The sequence below is a fragment of the Oxyura jamaicensis genome, chromosome 24 (genome assembly GCF_011077185.1).
Source record: "Oxyura jamaicensis isolate SHBP4307 breed ruddy duck chromosome 24, BPBGC_Ojam_1.0, whole genome shotgun sequence".
Classification (NCBI taxonomy): domain Eukaryota; kingdom Metazoa; phylum Chordata; class Aves; order Anseriformes; family Anatidae; genus Oxyura; species Oxyura jamaicensis.
In genome coordinates this window covers 4,276,609-4,295,872 of record NC_048916.1, presented here as the reverse complement: position 1 = coordinate 4,295,872, position 19,264 = coordinate 4,276,609, and the positions used below count along the sequence as shown (strand labels likewise).

General features: G+C 50.4%; 1 protein-coding gene across 2 annotated transcripts in view; it reads left to right on the top strand.

Annotated features, from left to right (window-relative positions):
- SORL1 (sortilin related receptor 1) overlaps positions 1-17,250 on the top strand; it is a 38,735-nt gene extending 21,485 nt beyond the window's left edge. The window contains exons 23-48 of one of the 2 annotated variants that reach the window (XM_035346368.1): positions 52-165; positions 545-667; positions 1,310-1,429; positions 3,614-3,736; positions 3,889-3,996; positions 4,243-4,374; positions 4,619-4,750; positions 5,389-5,523; positions 5,800-5,955; positions 6,177-6,326; positions 6,799-6,927; positions 7,777-7,903; positions 8,477-8,646; positions 8,847-8,959; positions 9,211-9,315; positions 10,286-10,358; positions 11,188-11,270; positions 11,557-11,653; positions 12,232-12,416; positions 12,684-12,803; positions 12,904-13,068; positions 13,525-13,699; positions 13,923-14,029; positions 14,740-14,932; positions 15,228-15,440; positions 15,856-17,250. In XM_035346368.1, coding sequence (XP_035202259.1) covers positions 52-165; positions 545-667; positions 1,310-1,429; positions 3,614-3,736; positions 3,889-3,996; positions 4,243-4,374; positions 4,619-4,750; positions 5,389-5,523; positions 5,800-5,955; positions 6,177-6,326; positions 6,799-6,927; positions 7,777-7,903; positions 8,477-8,646; positions 8,847-8,959; positions 9,211-9,315; positions 10,286-10,358; positions 11,188-11,270; positions 11,557-11,653; positions 12,232-12,416; positions 12,684-12,803; positions 12,904-13,068; positions 13,525-13,699; positions 13,923-14,029; positions 14,740-14,932; positions 15,228-15,440; positions 15,856-15,923 — 3,416 coding nt within the window. In that variant the 3' untranslated portion in view covers positions 15,924-17,250. Of the gene's footprint in view, positions 1-51; positions 166-544; positions 668-1,309; positions 1,430-3,610; positions 3,737-3,888; positions 3,997-4,242; positions 4,375-4,618; positions 4,751-5,388; positions 5,524-5,799; positions 5,956-6,176; positions 6,327-6,798; positions 6,928-7,776; positions 7,904-8,476; positions 8,647-8,846; positions 8,960-9,210; positions 9,316-10,285; positions 10,359-11,187; positions 11,271-11,556; positions 11,654-12,231; positions 12,417-12,683; positions 12,804-12,903; positions 13,069-13,524; positions 13,700-13,922; positions 14,030-14,739; positions 14,933-15,227; positions 15,441-15,855 lie in introns of both variants that reach the window. The other variant, XM_035346367.1, reaches the window with a different exon arrangement.
- Positions 17,251-19,264: the final 2,014 nt, after the last annotated feature.

Genomic DNA, 19,264 nt, shown 5'->3' with positions numbered 1-19,264 from the left:
TGCGGCGTCATGCCTCGTGCCGGCTTGTTTTTGTTTTCCCCTCTGCACCAGAAAACACGTGTCTGCCCAACCAGTACAGATGCTTCAATGGGAACTGCATCAACAGCATTTGGCAGTGTGACAACGACAATGACTGCGGGGACATGAGCGACGAGAAGAACTGCCGTGAGTGTCCTGCGCTGGCGTTCGCCCCTCCAAATTTAGATGTCTGCTGCGGCGGCGCTGCACCAGAGCCGACTGCTTATGCTCCCTGTATAGTTGGGGGGAGCAAGAGGTCCTCCCAGGGAAGAAATCCCAAGCTGGCCGGGCAACTGATGCCCTGCAACATTTGCCCCTTGATTTTTCTGCCCTGGCTTGCAAGCAGTGGGGAGAGACAAGCTTTGGCCCTGTCCCCCAAAATTGACATCGACATCAAGCAATACTTCAGGCTGCATTGAGCGAGGTTCTGCGGGATGCTCTCCCTCTCCTTCACACGTGCCCATGGTGGCAGGATCCGTCCCCTCCCCATGATCCTGACCTCCTCCTTCTCTCCCCGCCACATCAGCCACCACGGTGTGCGACGCCGAGACCCAGTTCCGCTGCCGGGGCTCGGGGACCTGCATCCCGCTGTCCTACAAGTGCGACCTGGAGGACGACTGCGGAGATAACAGCGATGAAAGTCACTGTGGTGAGCTGCCTCCTGGCCTGAAATTTCCTCCCCTGTCCATGCCGAGGCATGAAAGCCTGATGTTGGGCAAGGCAGTGCTGCTTCAGATCCCCTCGTGTTCACCCTGGCCAAAAACCACCTCCTCCCATCATGTTCTGGGCAGGAGATAAGGGATGGAAGAAGCCAGCGAGGCCGTGCAGTGATCCCCCCCTCGCTGTGGTCTGGCAAAAAGGGTTCTGTGCCGCTATCATCCAGCTCTCCTGCTCTGCTCATTGGGTTCCCCTGTAACTCGAAGCCAAATATTTGGGAGAGATTAAAGGCTGACCTTGGGCAGCCGCCCAGCAGACGCATGGGAGGCGTGGGTTGCTCGGTGTTCCCGTGTTTGTGGCCATCCATCTCCAGCTCAACAATTCAGAGAGGTCAGTGCTGAACTGAAGGAGAGAAGACGCTGGTAAACAGAGCAGGGTGGGACCTCTGGGCCATCCAGGGCTAGGGACAAGGCAGGAAAAGCTGCTTTTAGGATGGCTCTGCTTTGCAGGGCTGCATGGGCAGTTCCTTCTGAACCATCAGCCTCCTCTGCCCGGTCCTTAGCCTATGTGAAGTTGCCCTCCTGCTCTCCTCCAGCCCCTAAAGCACCTGAAAAGTGCCTGTGCTTGTTTGCAGAGGCTCACCAGTGCAGAAGCGACGAGTTCAGCTGCAGCTCAGGGATGTGCATTCGTCTTTCCTGGATGTGCGATGGCGATAACGACTGCAGGGACTGGTCTGATGAAGCCAACTGCACGGGTAAGCACTTCAGTGTCTTCAATAACCTGCTGCCATCACTCCTTACGGGCTCACAACCTCTCCAAACAGCATTCAAGGGGTTTCCTTAGCGTGGCTCTTGGTGAGGACGGTTTTACACCATCTTTTGCACCACCACGGGCTGCTCCCAGCTGCATCCTCAGCAGCCCGAGGTGCTGCGAGGCGTCGTGCCACGGCAGCCGTGCCTTTGAAGGCGCACTGAATAGCAAAGCGAGGCCGTGGCCGCCGGGCAGCCAAAGGATACTTGTGTGCAAAATGGGCTCCTTTGTTGCAGCGAGGCAACAAACAGGGCAGTGTGCACTGATCTCCTTTCAGAGCTTGAACTCTGACCGGTTTCTCGCCGTTAAGCACGTTGCAGAAAACAGGCATGTTCTGCAGAGCAAGAAACTGCAGAGAGGCTGCAAAGGAAAGGCAGATTTGTTGGGGAAGCGGCTCCTTTTGTGAGCAGCCTTGCTGTTCTCCATGGATTCAGAAAACTAAAGTGGGCGGCATGGCTATGGAGTCACAAGTGGCAGATCTGCTCTCTTTTTTTTGCTTATAACTCACATTGATGCCACCTGGTTGCAAGGAATGCTAGTCCTCACCTGGTGCATCATGCCCTGCACCTGGGAGCCTCATGCTCTGACAGTCACAGCACTCAACCATCCCCAACGCCAGTGTAAGGCTGACAGTCTGCTGAAGTCAACAATCAGACAGAGCCTACTCCTCATCAGAAAATCCAGCAGATAACAACGTATTGGTCTTTTTCATTAAAAAAAATAATAATAGTACCAAAGCAACAACACAAAAACAAACGTTTGCATGATTTAGAAAAGACTTCTGAGAGCAGACAGCGCTTCATCAGTGAAATCCATAAGGTCACGTTGTAAAGCAGTACACAGGAGAGGCCAGATATCAGCCAGCATCAGAGCAGATGGGCTGATGGGGCGAGGGGAGCCCCGCGGGGCCCACGAGAGCCCCCAGGGGATGGGAGCCGCCGTGCTGAGCTCCTGCATCCCCCCCCCGCAGCGCTGAACCTGCCTCGAGCACGCAGGGTTTGCGGTGATGCGCTGGGGACTGGGTGGTTGGTATTCCATGTGCGTGGCTGCACGAGGAGGTTTAATTTATATTGGTGGCACTTATCTCTCCTATGAGTTTCTCCAGAGAGAATTACTACAGGAACGGAACCTACTTCAAAACACGTATCGGGTTTGTAAAGCCTGAAGTTGAAATTATCTAAGAGGATCACAATTATTTGAGAAACATTTCATCTGACTCCACTGGCTGCATTTATTGCTCTTATCTAAAATAATTACATTTCACACGGAATACCTAATAGAATATTACTGCCACAAAACTGTAGCATTCAGAAATATCTGCAAGGACACGTCACTAGCTAACCTGAAATTCACCAGCATGCAATTTAATTAAGTTGCACATTGCTTTTCTTCTCGATAATGACAAGTGCTCTCCTGGTTGAAGAGCGGCATTTGTCTTTAAAGCGACAACATACGCCAGGCTTCAACCAGCATCCCCCAAAGGCAGGTACTTTTGCAACAGGACCCTAAAAAAGGCCAAGGCCCTGATCCCCTTGAAACCTTGTCCTGGTTTCAGCTGGGACAGAGTTAATTTTCCTCCTTGTTTTGAAGAGACTTGTATTTCTAGGTTGCTGTGGCAGCACAGAAAAGCCTCGCCTGCCTTAATCCCAGACCGTCCCCAGTGCTCCTTGGTGCCACCCATTCCTGCTCACTGCCCCTGTCCTGGGGTTCCTGCACGGTCACCCTGCCACCCTGCCAAAGTTTTGCTCGTTTGCTGTGCCATTTAATGCCATCCATAGCAAGATGCAGCCACAGTCACCTGTGCCCACACTCGTCTAGGGTTGGGATCAAAGAGAAAGAGGCTCACGACTTTGGAGAGCATTAGGACCACTGAGGAGCCTCTGAAAACCATCCCTGGGGCACAGCAGGCTTGTGAGCAAACGTAACAGAGAGAAAAAGATCACGGCATGGCCCAGGGGGGACCCAGATTCCCAGCACTACCTTGCCTGGGTGCAAACTCTTGCTGTAGTGATGCAAATCTGTGCTGGGACCCGGCACGATGCGATGTGCCCGTGCAGAGGGAGGGCGCAGGGCTGCGTGGTGCTGAGTGCTCCGCGCTCAGCGCCGCTCCCCACTCTGCTTCCAGCAGCGTCCCACACCTGCGAGGCCTCCAGCTTCCAGTGCCTCAACGGCCACTGCATCCCGCAGCGCTGGGCTTGCGACGGCGACGCCGACTGCCAGGACGGCTCCGACGAGGACCCTGCCGGCTGCGGTATGGCACAGGGACATTTCTGCAAACCCAGGGAGACGACTCCCAAAGAGGGCAGATGCAGGGAAGAAGGGAGTCGGGGCTGCGCTGTGGCTTTTTGTATGGAAAAGAAAGCCAACGAAGTCTGCCTAATTCTGATTATTTTTTTTTTTCAGAAAAAAAGTGCAACGGCTTCCAGTGCCCCAATGGGACTTGTATCCCCACCAGCAAGCACTGCGATGGCATCACCGACTGCTCTGACGCCTCGGATGAGCAGCACTGTGGTGAGCACCCGAGGGGCTGGTGGGACCTCGGTAGCGAGGGCTGCTGGGCTCAGGGCGCAAGGGAAAGAGTATCGTGACGTGTTATTGGGTGAGGGACAGTGCAGGGACAGTCTGTTGGCCCTGGAAACCTCCTGTAGCTCCTTGAAATCTGGACGCTGCGCTCGGGTTTGTCCAAATCAGTGTCCTCCCTGCTGGCAATGCCTGCTGAGCCGCCATCCCCTCCTCCTGAACTCCCCTCTTCCCCAGAGCCCCTGTGTACCCGCTACATGGATTTCGTGTGCAAGAACCGGCAGCAGTGCTTGTTCCACTCCATGGTGTGCGACGGCATCGTCCAGTGCCGAGACGGATCGGATGAGGACGCCAACTATGCCGGATGCTGTAAGCGTGATATCACACAACTCAAGGCACTTGGCACGAGGAAGGATGGAGACAGAAGGGAACCAGAGCTGTGGGGAGGGTACCAGAACGCTGCCAGCTCACCCAAACAGCGGCACTGGACTCTAATACTTTGCTTTCCAAAGTCCAGATGGCCCCTGAGGGTGCACCTTCCTTCCTCCTCCATGATGGGATTCCCATAGTCACCATGCTAACCCTTTGGTTTCCCTCTGTGCCGCCCCTGCAGCCCAGGACCCCGAGTTCCACCGCACCTGCGACCAGTTCAGCTTCCAGTGCCAGAACGGTGTGTGCATCAGCCTGGTGTGGAAGTGCGACGGCATGGATGACTGCGGCGATTACTCGGACGAAGCAAACTGTGGTGAGCAGTACCTCGAGGTCCCTCGTCACCTCCCTTGAATGTCAGGGGCCCCTTTCCATTCTGTGTACCCACACATGCATGTGTGCACCTTCCCACCTGCATATTGCAGAGCATCTTGGATATAGATCTCTGTCATCTTCCTCTTCTTGCAGGTAGGTTAACTGGAGCACACTGAAAATCCGATACAGGCACACGTTGTGCTTGACTAAGCCTTGTGTGACCATATTTACTCCACAGCTTCCCAGCCCAAAGCAGACAGGCAGCTTACAGCCAAGCTCAATATTTATCAATGTTCCCTCGGTAGCTTTAGGAGCTGTGTGGAGCCAGATGAAGCAGCTGCGGCTTCGTTTCAGGGTTTGCTTCTCCCTTCCTGCCATGCTCTGGATGAATTTTGCCATCAGCCCTGGTTCTGAGATCGTAGGTGCTGCCTGGCCATGGAGCACCCAGCACCGGGGTGGTGCCACCAGGCCAGGGAGGGCTGCGAGGAATCGGGATGCTGGAGAGAAAGAGAAGACCCACAGTTTGTGTGGGGGGGATGCTGGGGTGATGCTCTCCAGGACTGGTGCTCCCGTACCTCAGCTGTGCCAAAGGCTGCTGAGATGACACCGGGGCTCATGGGGCTCTCCTCTCCTCGTCAGAAAACCCGACAGAGGCCCCGAACTGCTCCCGGTACTACCAGTTCCAGTGCGGGAACGGGCGCTGCATCCCCAACCGGTGGAAGTGCGACGAGGAGAACGACTGCGGGGACTGGTCGGATGAGAAGGAGTGCGAGGGTGAGGGCCCTTGTCGCCGTCATGCTCTGCGTGCAGGAGCCTGCTCCAGCCCCACAGCCCCAAAAATCCCCCTCAAACATGCGTTCTGCCTTTTTGAATCCCCTGATCATGAGCTGTGCAGACACGATGCAGATAAGAACATGGTGGTTAAGGATGCCTGGCTTGCTCCCTGCTCCCCCCCACCACAGGGGCTGGCTGGGTGCTGGGGGCAGGCTCAGCCTGCACCCGTGCACAGGAGCAGCCCCTGAGAGCTGCTCCGTTTGATGTCCTTTCAAGGTTCCCCAGTAGTTCCCGTCACCGCAGCCGCCCCGCCGACGTGCCTGCCCAACCACTACCGCTGCAACAGCGGCGCCTGCATCGTGAACAGCTGGGTCTGCGACGGGTACAAGGACTGCGCCGACGGCTCCGACGAGGACGCCTGTCCCACCTCCCGTAAGCTTTTCTCTTCCTCACCCCCTTGTTCCCGACCGCCCGCCGGCACCGCCGCCTTGCACCCCAGCAATTTGCATCGCAAGCTTTTGGGCACCCCAGCGGGAGCCATCCACCTGCTGGATGGGAAGACATTGCCATCTAGTGGAGTCGGGACCCGGGGACGGCTTTCGGTCCCTCCTGCTGGCAGCCGTGGGTGCTGTCCTCACTTCTCCTGCCCGCAGGACCCAACGTGACGGCCACCTCCCCGGCGCCGCGGGGCCGCTGCAGCAGGTTCGAGTTCGAGTGCCAGCAGCTGCACAAGTGCATCCCCAACTGGAAGCGCTGCGACGGCCGGCGGGACTGCCAGGATGGCACGGACGAGAGGAACTGCCGTAAGTGCGGGGCCAAGAGTGTCTCGCCTGGCTCCTTCCCTTGGGGTGCTCTTTGCGAGGAGGGGAGGATTTATCGCTGGTGGAATCCACGCAGTAAAAAAGGAAGAAGAAGAAAAAAAAAGCCCAAAACACACAGAGCACCAGTGCCTATTCCATTAGAAGTCCAGCTGTGCATTTCATAGAATGGATTTCATTTCATTTAGGTCGGAAATACCCATAAGATCATAAGTCCATCCATCACATAACACTTCCAAACCACGTCCCTAAGTGCCACATCCACCCGTCTCTTAGATCCCAAGATCTAAGGAGGTGACTCTGCCACCCCCCTGGTGGGATAAGCCCCAGGTTCTCTTTTGTCACGCCAAAACACTTTGCCAGGACGCAGAACGCTTTTGCACCAGCACCTGGCATTGCAAACAGCCCCGTGCCGGTGCGGGACGGTGCTGAGCCCTGCACCCTTTCTGCCTTGCAGCAACGCACAGCACCCTGCCGTGCCCTCATGGCTTCAAGTGCGAGGACGGCGAGGCCTGCCTGATGGTGGCGGAGCGCTGCGACGGGTACCTGGACTGCTCAGACGGCAGTGACGAGAGGAACTGTACGGGTAAGCTGCTGCCCGCTCCCCTTTCTCCTGCACACCCCATTTCCCAGACATTTTCCGTCGCCACTGCCACCTCTGGTGGCCCCGTGGGGACAGGGGGATGTGTGCTGCACCGGCCCCGGGCAGAGAACTGTGATCGATCGCTGTCTCTGCCCAGCCACGAGATGTACCACGGTCCTACCGACCTGCTCGGGGCCTTGAGCATCAGTCAGGTTTTAGTACTTTAATTAAATATTGATTGGGAGAGGCTGGTTGGTGCAGGGTGGAGGCACTGCAGAGATTCATAGGGAGACTACACCCAGGGAAAACCATCTGTTTTCCCTTGGAAAGCTCATCCGGCTGGGCCTGCCCATGCCTTCCCCTTGCCCCAGCACACTGCTGCCCAGATTCCCAGCCTCAGCTTTGGTCCTGCTGCTGAACACGAGACATGACATGGGCAGCCCCACAGAGGGGCCCTGGATGGCTCGCAGTGACACCACAGATCCATTGCACAAGCAGAAAAGTGACTTAGCTTGCACTGATACACTTCCAGAATGATGTTAGAGACTATTTCATCAGCAGCCACGCTTTATCTTTCCTTGGGGAAAGAGGGTGTTCTCAAGGTGCAGCCCAAAGACACCCAAGGTCTGTTCTGGGGACACCTGGGAGCACCAGGGGGACGTTTCTGCTGTGCACTGCCCACCCTTCCCCACCTAAATCACACACCCAATGCGTGGTGCAAACGCTCCCCTCAGTCACCTTGCTGTTTCTACCCCCAGATGTTCTAGGTACCATGACCAAAACTCCCGTTTCTGTTCCCGGCAAAGGACTCGTTTTCCTCCAGCAGACTAACTCCCCCTCTTGCTCCCTCAGACGACACGATCGTGTACAAAGTCCAGAACCTGCAGTGGACGGCCGATTTCTCCGGCGCCGTCACTCTGACATGGGCTCGGCCAAAGAGGATGTCCTCGACCTCCTGTGTCTACAACGTGTATTACAGGTACACCACTTACTGCACGACCCGCAGCTGCTTGTGGCAAGTAAAGGAGAGGAGAAACACGAGCAGAGGTAGCAGCACGCACGTATTTGCAGCAAAGCACCGTACCAAATCGAGCCCCAGAGGACAGAGCTTTGCAGTCTATTTCTGTTTGGGAAATCTTCTAATGCTTCGTTGCAAAGCAGACCCAAAATAGCAGCAACTGGGGGACGTTTGTGAAAAGCTGTCTTTGTTTCCTTCAAATTGTTTACTCGGACAGAAATGTGGGTATATTGGGTTTTCTGTTTCTGCTTGGGTCTCGTCTTTGTGGGGCTGCTAACAATGAGAACAAAGTCAAGAAATAAGAGCGCAGCGGTTATAGCAAACCTCAGAGGACGGTGCTTAGGAGGCGCCGAGCTATGTTGGGTTCGGGCTTTGAAACAGCAGCTTTTCAAGCTGGTGCCGTGGCTTTACTGAGCAGAAAACTAAGCAGCAAGCCCTTAAAACACAGAAAAATGATTTCATCCTTCGGGGCAAGCTGCGTCCCCCTGTGTTACTGAACATATTCCTGACTGCAGGGGTCTGACTCTTGTGCAGGACGGTCGGTGAAAGCATCTGGAAGGTTTTGGAAACCCACAGCAACAAAACCAACAGCGTTTTGAAGGTCCTCAAGCCCGACTGCACCTATCAGGTGAAGGTCCAGGTGCAGTGCCTCAGCAGAGTCTACAACACCAACGATTTCATCACCCTCCGGGCACCCGAAGGACGTAAGCAGACCTGCCTGGCTCCTCTCAGTTCTAGCTGGAGGTCAGATTAAGAGAAGGTTGAGGAGGCCTTGGGACACAACTGCAGAAGATAACCTCTGCCCTCTCCCTTTCTGGGAGACCCTGGTCACCTGCTGCTGTTCCCCAGGAGACCTGGACACGCCGCCTGTGACCATCACTAACACCTTTGTTTCTCTCCCCAGTACCAGATGCCCCCTTTAACCTTCAGCTGTCCCTAAAAAAAGAAGCCGAGGGGGTGGTGACAGGCTGCTGGAGCCCCCCTGTGAATGCCCACGGCCTCATACGGGAATTTATTGTGAGTCCTGCACAATGTTTTTGTATTTTGCATTTCGTAGTGGAAATCCACTGAGACTGCTGGGCAAGATGGGAAAAGAAATGATGCAGGGCTGTAGGTAGCAACACAGTCCTCAGGTTTTGTTTCTGTCCATGGTTTTCAGTCCATGGTTTTGTTTCTGGCTTCCTTCCTCTGGTTGAGTAATAGAAAGACCTGTGGGCCTGCAGGACTGCTGACCATGGAGCCCTTACCCCTTGTTTTGGTCCTCCTAGGTGGAATACAGCAGGAGTGGATCCAAGGAGTGGTCCTCCCTCAGAACCACCAAGAACTACACTGAGATCAAGAACTTGCAGGTCAACGCGTTATACACGGTTCGAGTGAGTATTTTTGGAGCTCTGTCTGTAGGAGCACTCTGCGTGAGCTTGTTACTGTTCCCTAGGCAGTCCAAGTCCTGCACAGTCAACTAATTGCTAAAAAACTATGTAGTTAAAATTCTGCCCTTTAATGTCAGCCCTCAGCAGGGGCCTGGCATTTGTGCCAACAATGTGTATAGTTTTAAGTCCTGAATTACGGCCCTTGATTTTGCTCCTCCTCCCAGGAGGCCAGGCTGTGTTATGAAATCTGTGTTGCCCATTCCAAGCGCACTGCAACTGCACCAGATCTGGGGCAGAGATAAATTTGGTCCTAACTATCACCGGGAAAAGAAGCAGATACACATGTAGGGAAGGCGTGCACATGGGAGAAGTTGGGTAATTATAGGCAGAACTAATAAGGAAAGGAAATGTAAGTCTGCACAGCCAACCTTGGGAAATGTGTACTCTGCCCCTGTCCATCCTCCGTGAGCAGAATGAGCATGGGTACCTGTGGGAGCTCACTGGGGGCTGGGATAACCCCCATGCATTAATGTTTTTCTCTGGGTCAGCTGAAGTGAGTCTTTCCTTCCATGATTTTCCTTCCCATTCTAACTTGTTTCCAAATAAATCTCTGGAACTGGATTCAGCTTTCTCATGGGCTCCACAGGCACGACTTTTACCTACACCAGGGCTGATCGATTCCAAGGCTCCTTATCTTTACAGACTTTTTATAAAGATCTCATCAGAGAGCGGTTATCTGCAGAGAGGATGCACCTCCCTCCTCTTAGATTCTTTTAATTGACTTAAAGTAGTCTGCTTTATCTCTGTAATAAGCATTTTATTGCCAAGTAATTAAATTATTGCTTGCTTCAATGTCCTTTTCCCATGAGCTCCGCCATGTCCATAACCTTGCTCTAACCTCGCTCTCTGTTTGCATTATGCAGCGTTGGTGGCATACATTCGTTCATATTAACTAACCGTCTTATTTGCAAAGGTTGCTGCAGTGACTAGTCGAGGAGTAGGAAACTGGAGCGATTCCAAATCCATAACCACCATCAAAGGCAAAGGTAAACGCTGTTTTGGTTTCGACCAACTTGGTCAACATAGCAAAAATGCTGAATATAAGCCCAAAACGTTACTATCAGCATGCATAACTGCCTCCTCTTTCTTTACTTTTCCCTACTGAGCATCTGACATTTATAACAACTTTGCTGTACCTGCTCGCTTAACTGGAGCCACCTCAAAGTTCAGTGGCAAGTCTGAACGGGTTGTTGACTCTTCCTCTGAACTTTGTGGCATGCAGGATGCATTTCCCTCTCTCCCGGACTGCAGATGGTTTGCCACTGACTTGTGTAGGCTAGATTCTACCTTCGGATAGGCATGGTGCATTAACAGCCATTCCTTCAATATTGTTATCTGAAAGGATGCTTGCTCCTTCTTCTCCCTCTTAGCTTATCACTATGATGGTTGCTGCTTTTTGTGTTGGTTAGACCGCTAAAAAAACACGGAGGTTCCCAGAAACGATCACAACGTTGCAGCCTGACAGTAGATAAATCCAACCAACACGATAAATCATTTCCCTCTGAAATGTTTTTTGATAAGCCTTTTGAAATTGTTTGTATTCCTGGCAAGTTTTTTTTCCAAACCTATATTCTGATGTCAAAATTGTCTGCTATCTAATTTGTGAGATAAAAGTGCACCCTTGCTATCTTGACAAAGAAAGGAAAGAAAACCCCGTGCTACTAAAAATGCAGGATTCTTTGTAGTATGGAGAGATGGGGATGTTCTGGGTCTGGTTGGTGGCTGTCATAATGAAAGTCTGCATTTTGCCTGTCCTCTCCCTATATTCTTGTTTTTGGGGGCTGCAGTAACAGCCGTTTCTCCCTTTCCTTCCAGTCATTCCTCCACCTGTCATACGTGTTGAGGGCTACACTGAGGACTCCATAAGTTTCAGCCTAAAAATGAATACTAATATCAAGGTAAAATTTTAACCTTTACTTATACAACTACAGTAAAATAAAAGACCTGGTTTGGATATGGGATAAACACTGAATAAGATAAGCTAGCACCCATTTTAGTAGCACAGTTGCTTTTGGAAACTAATTATTCCATGCCAATTTATTACTTGGTACTCATCAGCTCTCCCAGCTCTCTTAATTAGGATGGAAAATACAACTTGGAGACTTAATATGGTGGCTCTTTCACTCAATACAAGAATAGCTGAACTCATGTAAGTTTATATTGTGTGTGATTGCTGCTTGACAGGTCAGCGGTTACGTTGTGAACATCTACTGGACATTTGATACACACAGGCAGGAAAAGAGAACTCTGACCATAGAAGGAGAAAGGTCGATCCAAAAAGGTAAATTTAGATGTAAAGCTCTGCTTAAATCACCTCCAGAGTGTTTTTACTGAAGGCTACAGTTATTTTATTTTTTGTAATGGCAGCTCAGCTCAGTACTTTCTGTTTAGGAAAGAGTAAATCCTGCAAGGACAAATCAGCAAATCCTTAGCCTCTATTCTTAGGACTTGGAGATTTCAAGGAGATTTGGGATTTATCCCCTAGAGCTGCACTAGCCTTTTCTCATCATGGGGATTTTGTTTGTGATTCCTTATCTACTCAGCAAAAGGTCAATGATTTCTTGGGCTGGTATACAGTACATGTCCCTGTTAATCAGATTATTTTGGGCTTTGGAGAAATAACTGGTGTGCACAGTCAAGATACAGGAAAACATCCCAATACAGGCAAGCAACAGGCTGGGCTAGATACCCTGGTGCTTCTGTGTAAAAGAAATTATTCAGAATGAATGAAAACACAAAACAAGGGAGAGAGGATCCTGGCTATGATTATTTAATGATGCTGACCATTTCCTAAAGCTTTCACCCTGTCATTGCAGTACTGGGCCTCACCTAACAGTGCAAATCTCTCCTCTTGCTCAGTGGCCAATCTGACAGCTCAGACACCCTACGAAATTTCTGCTTGGGCTAAGACGGAGCTGGGCGACAGCCCTCTGTCCTTTGTACACGTCGTGACCAGTGGGACAAGACCGGCGTCGCCAAGTCTCAAAGCCAGAGCCATCAACCAGACCGCGGTGGAGTGCAACTGGACTGGGCCGAGGAACGTGGTAAGGCACCGATTCTTTTCTATTCTCACCACCCAGGATGGGGTCCAGCTTGGAGCCTCAAAAGGCAAGAAATCTTTAAACAGGATTGTTTGTTGGGACTGAATTCCATAGGAAAATCTATGTCAAAAAAGTAGGAAAAGTGCTTGCTACCCCTGACAATGGGGTCTTTACATCACGTCCCTAAAAAGCAACAGCACACGAAAGTTTGGGTGGGAGCTCCCTGCCATGATAAGCTTTGTACCCTCCCTGTTGTCTCCTCCTCTGCAGGTCTACGGCATCTTCTACGCCACATCCTTCCTCGAGCTGTACAGGAGCCCTCACAACGCCACCACGACCTCCCACAACATCACTGTGATCGTGCAGCGGGACGAGCAGTACCTGTTCCTGGTAGGCTGCATTTCTGGCCCCTCTCCTACCCGTGCTACGGGCCGCAGTCCGGTACCAAAGCCCGAAGGCACCCTATTAACTGCTGGGCCGTCCCTTCGAGGTCCGTGTGATGTCTCCCTACCAAGGGCCACCGTCTGACTATGTCGTGGTGAAGATGATCCCCGACAACCGGCTGCCCCCCCGGCACCTCCACTCGGTGCTCACCGGGAAGACGTTCGCCGTCATTAAGTGGGAATCGCCCTACGACTCGCCCGACCAGGACATGGTAATACCTCACAAACCCTGGCTCACAGACAGGCCCACTAAAGGAGAGTCATTCTCTCAGCAAGTTTTCCACTCCTAATCTGGTCCAAGGTTTTAACAGCAAAGGTTTAAGGGTATAAATCTTCCCAGCAACACTGCAGACTTTGACATGGCACAGGTTTGCATTGCATCCCTCTTGTTCATTAAGAAATACAACCTGAGGTCTTCCTCCTGCCCTCGTACACCCCAGTAACTGCATTTTCTCTATCTGTAAGTAGCGATCTCGGGCAGGGATCCAGCTAATCCAGCAAGAAACCAGAAAACTGACTTTACTTCCCAGGTTTCTGTAGGGTGCAGACATGGTTTAATGCCAGTTTTGCTCCCCAGTCTGATATCCTAATACATGAGTTTGCTAGCAAGGCTGCAGGAAAGTAAGGTCTCCTGTCATTCACCGTGCGTCCCTTCCCTCCCCCTTCAGTTGTATGCTGTTGCAGTTAAAGATTTGGTAAGAAAAACAGATAAAATCTACAAAGTGAAAACGCGGAACAGCACAGTGGAGTACACCATTAAGAAACTCGAACCGGGAGGCAAATACCACGTGATCGTTCAACTGGGAAACATGAGCAAAGAATCCAGCATGAAGATTAACACAGGTAAAGGAGCAAGTATTCATATGAAATGCTGCCCTACCGTAAAACCCACGGTCAGACTGCTATCAGATCACACACCACAGCATCCTTCCCTTGTAAGCATTGCATTAGGCTGATCCCACAAACCCACTACATTTCAGAAGTGGCCCCCGCGCTGTTTCTCATCCAGAAGCGTCATCAGTATTAAAACCTAACCTGCCGGCTGTTTTCTTTTTCTCATTTGCAGTACCACTGTCTGCACCAGATGCCTTAAAAATTATAACAGAAAATGACCACATTCTCCTCTTTTGGAAGAGTTTGGCGTTAAAGGAAAGTAATTTCAATGAAAGCCGGGTAAGTGGCACTCTTCCCCGATCCTACGGGCAGCGTTTCAGTAAAAGCAAGAGCGGAGTCGCTTGCAGGGCTCCTTACACAGAGTCTTTAAGTACATCAGGAAGCTCTGCTCCCCTGGGAGTCCCTGATGAGCCCTCCACATAGAGCTTGCTTCAATTTGCATCACAACCACGGCACTAGTGCTGTTAGATCCAGCCGGTCGCCTTTTAAGAACATAATTATCCTCTTGAAAAAGGTCAGCTATCACACGTGCACAGGACTGGGACCAGGCCACTGCCCTACCATGCTGGGAAACACATCGATAGCGTCTGAGAATTGTTATTTAGACTTTGATAGAAAATCTGCAACATGCTCTCTGTTGAGGCATGAGGAGGTAGAAATGTACATCAGAAAAACAAACAAACAAACAAAAAACAAACAAACAAACAAAAACATCATCATCTCTGGGCTCCATTTTTTGGATGGCCTCAGGTGGCTACTAAGAACAGAGAGAACTAGAGGCCGAAATCTCCTCTCTGACCTGGCCAAGGTCAGCGTGTGCTGGCAGGGGTGCCTGGAGGAGGCTCCACTGTTGTTCTCCCCTGGCTGGTAGCCTGATGCACTTCATCACAAAGCTTCAGCAGGAAAAACAACTTTCAAAGGCCCGTCAGAAGCAGCAAAACTGACCTCTGCAGCCGAGTGATTTGGGGTTTGTGTTTTTGTTTTCTCAGGGTTACGAGATTCACATGTTCGACAGCCTGATGAACAGCACGGCTTATCTCGGGAACACCACAGAAAACTTCTTCAAAGTTTCCAACCTGAAGATAGGGCACAACTATTCCTTCACAGTTCAGGCCAGATGCCTGTACAGTGGGCAGATGTGCGGGGAGCCGGCCACGCTTCTCTATGATGAGCTAGGAACCGGTAAGACACTAACATCATCCCCTCTTCCTCAATTAACACTAATTAAAGCCTCACAAGCAGGACCCAAGCAGGAGTTAATACAATATTACACAGCCAGTCACTTGGTGGCTTTGTGTCCTAGCAGGGCAGGATGGAAGAAACCATCCTGGAATTTTCACATGTGAATATTGTGGCAATCTGGCCATGTTTGGTTGGGTTCAGTCCACTAACACCCCCTTAGGGCACTGCACAAGTAGCATGGGGAGAAAAGTGGCATCGGTTGCAAATGGTGCTTCCCACCCTTCCTGCTCTGTAGGTGAAGACTCCTCTGCATCAAAAACCGACAAATCTACAGACGTAGCTGCCATCGTGGTCCCGATCCTGTTCCTGCTGCTGGTGACCCTGGGGGTTGGCTTCATCGTGCTCTACACGAGGCACCGCAGGCTGCAGAGCAGCTTCACTGCCTTTGCCAACAGCCACTATAGCTCCCGCCTGGGCTCGGCCATCTTCTCCTCAGGGGACGATTTAGGTATGTGGAGTCTTGGCATCATTTGGTTGGAAATGATTTAGTCTGGAAAATGCCCTTATGATCATCAGATCCAACCATCAGCCTAACAGTAGCTCTTGGTGTCATGCCTTGGGATTGCAGGGCCACCAAATCAGCACAAGACCTAACCTCTTATGGTTTAGGCCATCCTTGGCATGAAAATGTGGGTTTGATCTGGTTCTAGGAGGATAACCCTGGCCTAGGGTGTAGGTAATTAGTAACCTCACGTAAACAGCTCCCACTAATCACAATCAATTTAAACTTGGATATAACAGATACAACAACCAGCTATGAGCCACACACTGATGCGCTAATTTTGGGGCCAGTTTTGAGGCCGGTTTAGTTGTGCCTGATGAAACCAAGGGCAGCGTAACAGAGCTCTGGGTTTGTTTTCCAGGTGATGAGGATGACGAAGCTCCCATGATAACTGGATTTTCAGATGATGTCCCCATGGTCATCGCATGAAGCGCATTTCTGACTGTAAAAACCAAATGGTGTAAATATTTTATTTGATAAAAATAGTTGATTGTTTATTTTAAAAATGCACTTTGAGTTGCAATACGTTATTTTTATATGGGCCAAAAAATTTAAGAAACACTTTGTAGTAATCAACTGTGAATTGCAAACTAGGTTGGTTTAGTAACAAATTGCTTTGATTTAACATTGATTTAGTCTTACAAGGCTATGCTTGCTGGGCATGCTTTTAAGTCTGTGAGATATTTTCCGTTGACTAAATTGGCTACTCATTTTATTTTTCTAAGACAAGAATAAATTTATTTAAAAAAAATTCAGGAGATTATATATGTAGAGAGAGATAAGTAATATAGTCCCTGAAGGTTTTGCTTTTACTTAAAAAAAAAAAAATCCTTTGGACTTTGTTTTATATGAAAGTATTTTTGTTGTGTTAATTTATTGGGAAATCTGCTTAAGAACAGATTTCCGAAGTCGTCAGACATTGTACACATTATTGTGTAGAACATGTGCCACTTTATCTTGCAAGGCAGTAGTATCTTGGCATCCCCATCATTGTTCTCACCATGAGAGTAAGAATCCTTATTTTTTACATATTTTTCCCCTCACTGAAAGACACAATCTTTCCTCAATCATCCCTGGGCAAGTGCCCAGCTTATGCAATTTTGACCTCACGTGCAGGCAGAGCTGCCCACGCCGTGCTGCAGCCCCCCAGTGTTGCCCAAACCCCTCCAGCGATCACCAGCAGGTGCCAACCCGTTGGCCGTGCCCTGATCCGTAATTTATGTCAGTAACGTCACTGCAACAAATCGCCATCCCCTGACTTTGAAGTGCACACCTTAAAACGTAGCTTCCAGGAAAACTTTCCTCTGTGAAGCTGCACGGAGATGCTAGGATGGTGAGGGACGGAAGGGGGAGCCTCCACTGTGTGCAACTGGAGAAGAGCTTCGCTTACAGATTCTCCACAGTCGTGCAGAGCTGTAATTACCGAGCAGCTCGATTCATCTGGTTTACAGCAGGGATTCGGTGCGCCTTCAGTAGCATTTCCTAAAAGTAGCTGTAGTCGCACCTTCAGCTTTAGAAGTAACGTAGATGTAGTATATTCCTATCACTCCTCATTTCACCTTTACTGTAGACATAATACTGGCTAACAGAGCTAAGCAGTAGAAATGTCTGCTTCCCATTGTCGAGGCTATTTTTTTGGTGATAGCAAAATGTGAATCTCACCACGAATCCCACTGCTCGCCAGCCCAAGAGCACCAATACGAGCGGATGTCTGCGGCTCACACCTGGCCGTACTCTATATATGCAAAACCCAGTAGCTCCGCGCCAGTAAAAATACAGCACACTGTCTTGTCATGCTATTTTCTTTGTTTAAACCAGAAGTATTTTTGCTGTGTAAATTACATTATAATTGCAGTCTTCCTACAGATGAAACCAGAGGCCGACTATGTTTTGATACACAACTGATCCATTTAATTTCACTTGCAGAAAATGTATAAAAAAAAGTTGAGGTTCTGTACGGTTTGATACGCTATAGAAATACTGACTCTATTTTTAATTACTGGTGTTCTCAATCCCAGTCACAGTTTATTCCCCCAAAGTTGGGACCAAACCATAACCAGATTTTATAAGTAGCAGCGAGCTTGCCAAGTTGCAATGTTTTTAACCTTGTTAGTGGGTCAGGTGCTGTTCACCTGAGTACAGTATATTCAACCTAGCACGTAGGTCTCAATTTGACTGGAGTCACAGCTACAGAGAGAGCAGAATCTGACCCAGAAGCAAAACTATTCTAAAGACGTAAAGCAGAAGATTTAACATATTTCTGCAGGGGAAAGCCTGAAAGCAGAGGTAAAAAGCATTGCATCCTGTCCTTATTAAGCAAATAGTTCTGGCACAGGTAACTGAAAACTGCAGTATAGTATCCCAGAAGACGGTACCTCTCTGGTGAGAATTAATAGCGGTTACATTCTGCTACTTTACTCCCCTAAGGGAAAATCCTGCCCGAGTAAGGGGAGCAGAAGTGAGCCCATCTCACGCCTTTATGTGGAAGGCAGATGCCAAGGGGGAACCTCGAAACCACTTTATATTCTGCAGAAATCCCTTGGCTGGATGCTTTCAGCTGGGGACGGGTCACTTCTGGTCACTCTGAAAGGCTCCTTTGTGCCGCAGCAAAGCGACGCTCGCACGGCGCTGAGCCTGTTGCCAGCGAGGCATTTTGCTGGAATACTATATTCCAAAAATATTCCCAGCTAGCTGCGCCTCTCCAATGCAACAGGGGCGAGGGACACCTCAGCTGCACGCTCTGCAGTCGTCCCTGCATTGCACGGAGCTTTGGGGCACTGCAGCCTGCAGCCCTTGTACAAAGCTGCACGCACCAGGGCACTTCTTGCAATGCACAGACGCTCCCTGCCCTCAGAGGCTTTCCCTTCAGGGCAAAAATCACCACTGTGCTCCCAGCAAAGCAACTTTACAGGGCTAGTGTATTTGTATTTTATATATAAATAGAGAAGTCTAAGCTCCAGGCGGAGAATAAGCAGGAGTGATGCAGTTCTGGGTAAATTGTATATTTTTATGAACTTTTGAAGCACGGAATCTTGTTCACAGAGATGTATATGGGGTGGGAGGGTTGTGGTGTATATATGGTACATGGATGTGGATGCAAATTCTGTTCTGGTTTTGTTTCAGTAGCCTGATGCAATGTGACATGAGTCCTTACCCGAACTTCTGGGAGGTGACTTGGGTTTACCTGGCAGTAACCCTGTGAGATGTTTGGACCCATAAGGAGAAAAGGAAGGGGGGAGGTACGTGGGCTAAGGAGGCACTTCTGGTACCTCGTGTTTGAGCCCACTGCAGGTTTCACTGCAGATGCCGGCTGGTACTCTTAAGTCCATTTGAACAAAAGACTAAGGCTGACTAAGATCAGGCGGGCTTTTGGATTCTTGGGCTTATTTAGCCTTGGTAGGTTTTTAGATTTTTAAAATGAGGAAGAACAAGGAGGCACCATTTGCCAGGCTTGAGCTAAAACCATGATCCTTTCAGCCTGAATAAATCCCATGCTCCTCTGCCCATGGGCTGCTGCTGCCATAAAACAGCTGGGGTGGGTGTGCAAGCACCAAGCCCAGCATCTACCACGAGCACGAGCTTGTGGCTCCTCGGCCACCCTGCCAGGGCTGGCACCCCAGGGACACGCCAAGAGGAATTTCAGATAGGGGTGAAGCGTTTTCTATTGACCACAGGGGAAATTTGTGCATGCAGATATTTAATGGCAGAATAGCTGGCGTGCTGCAGGTTCACGCCTCGGGTAAGGCTGCCCTAACTTGTTCCATCTGCTC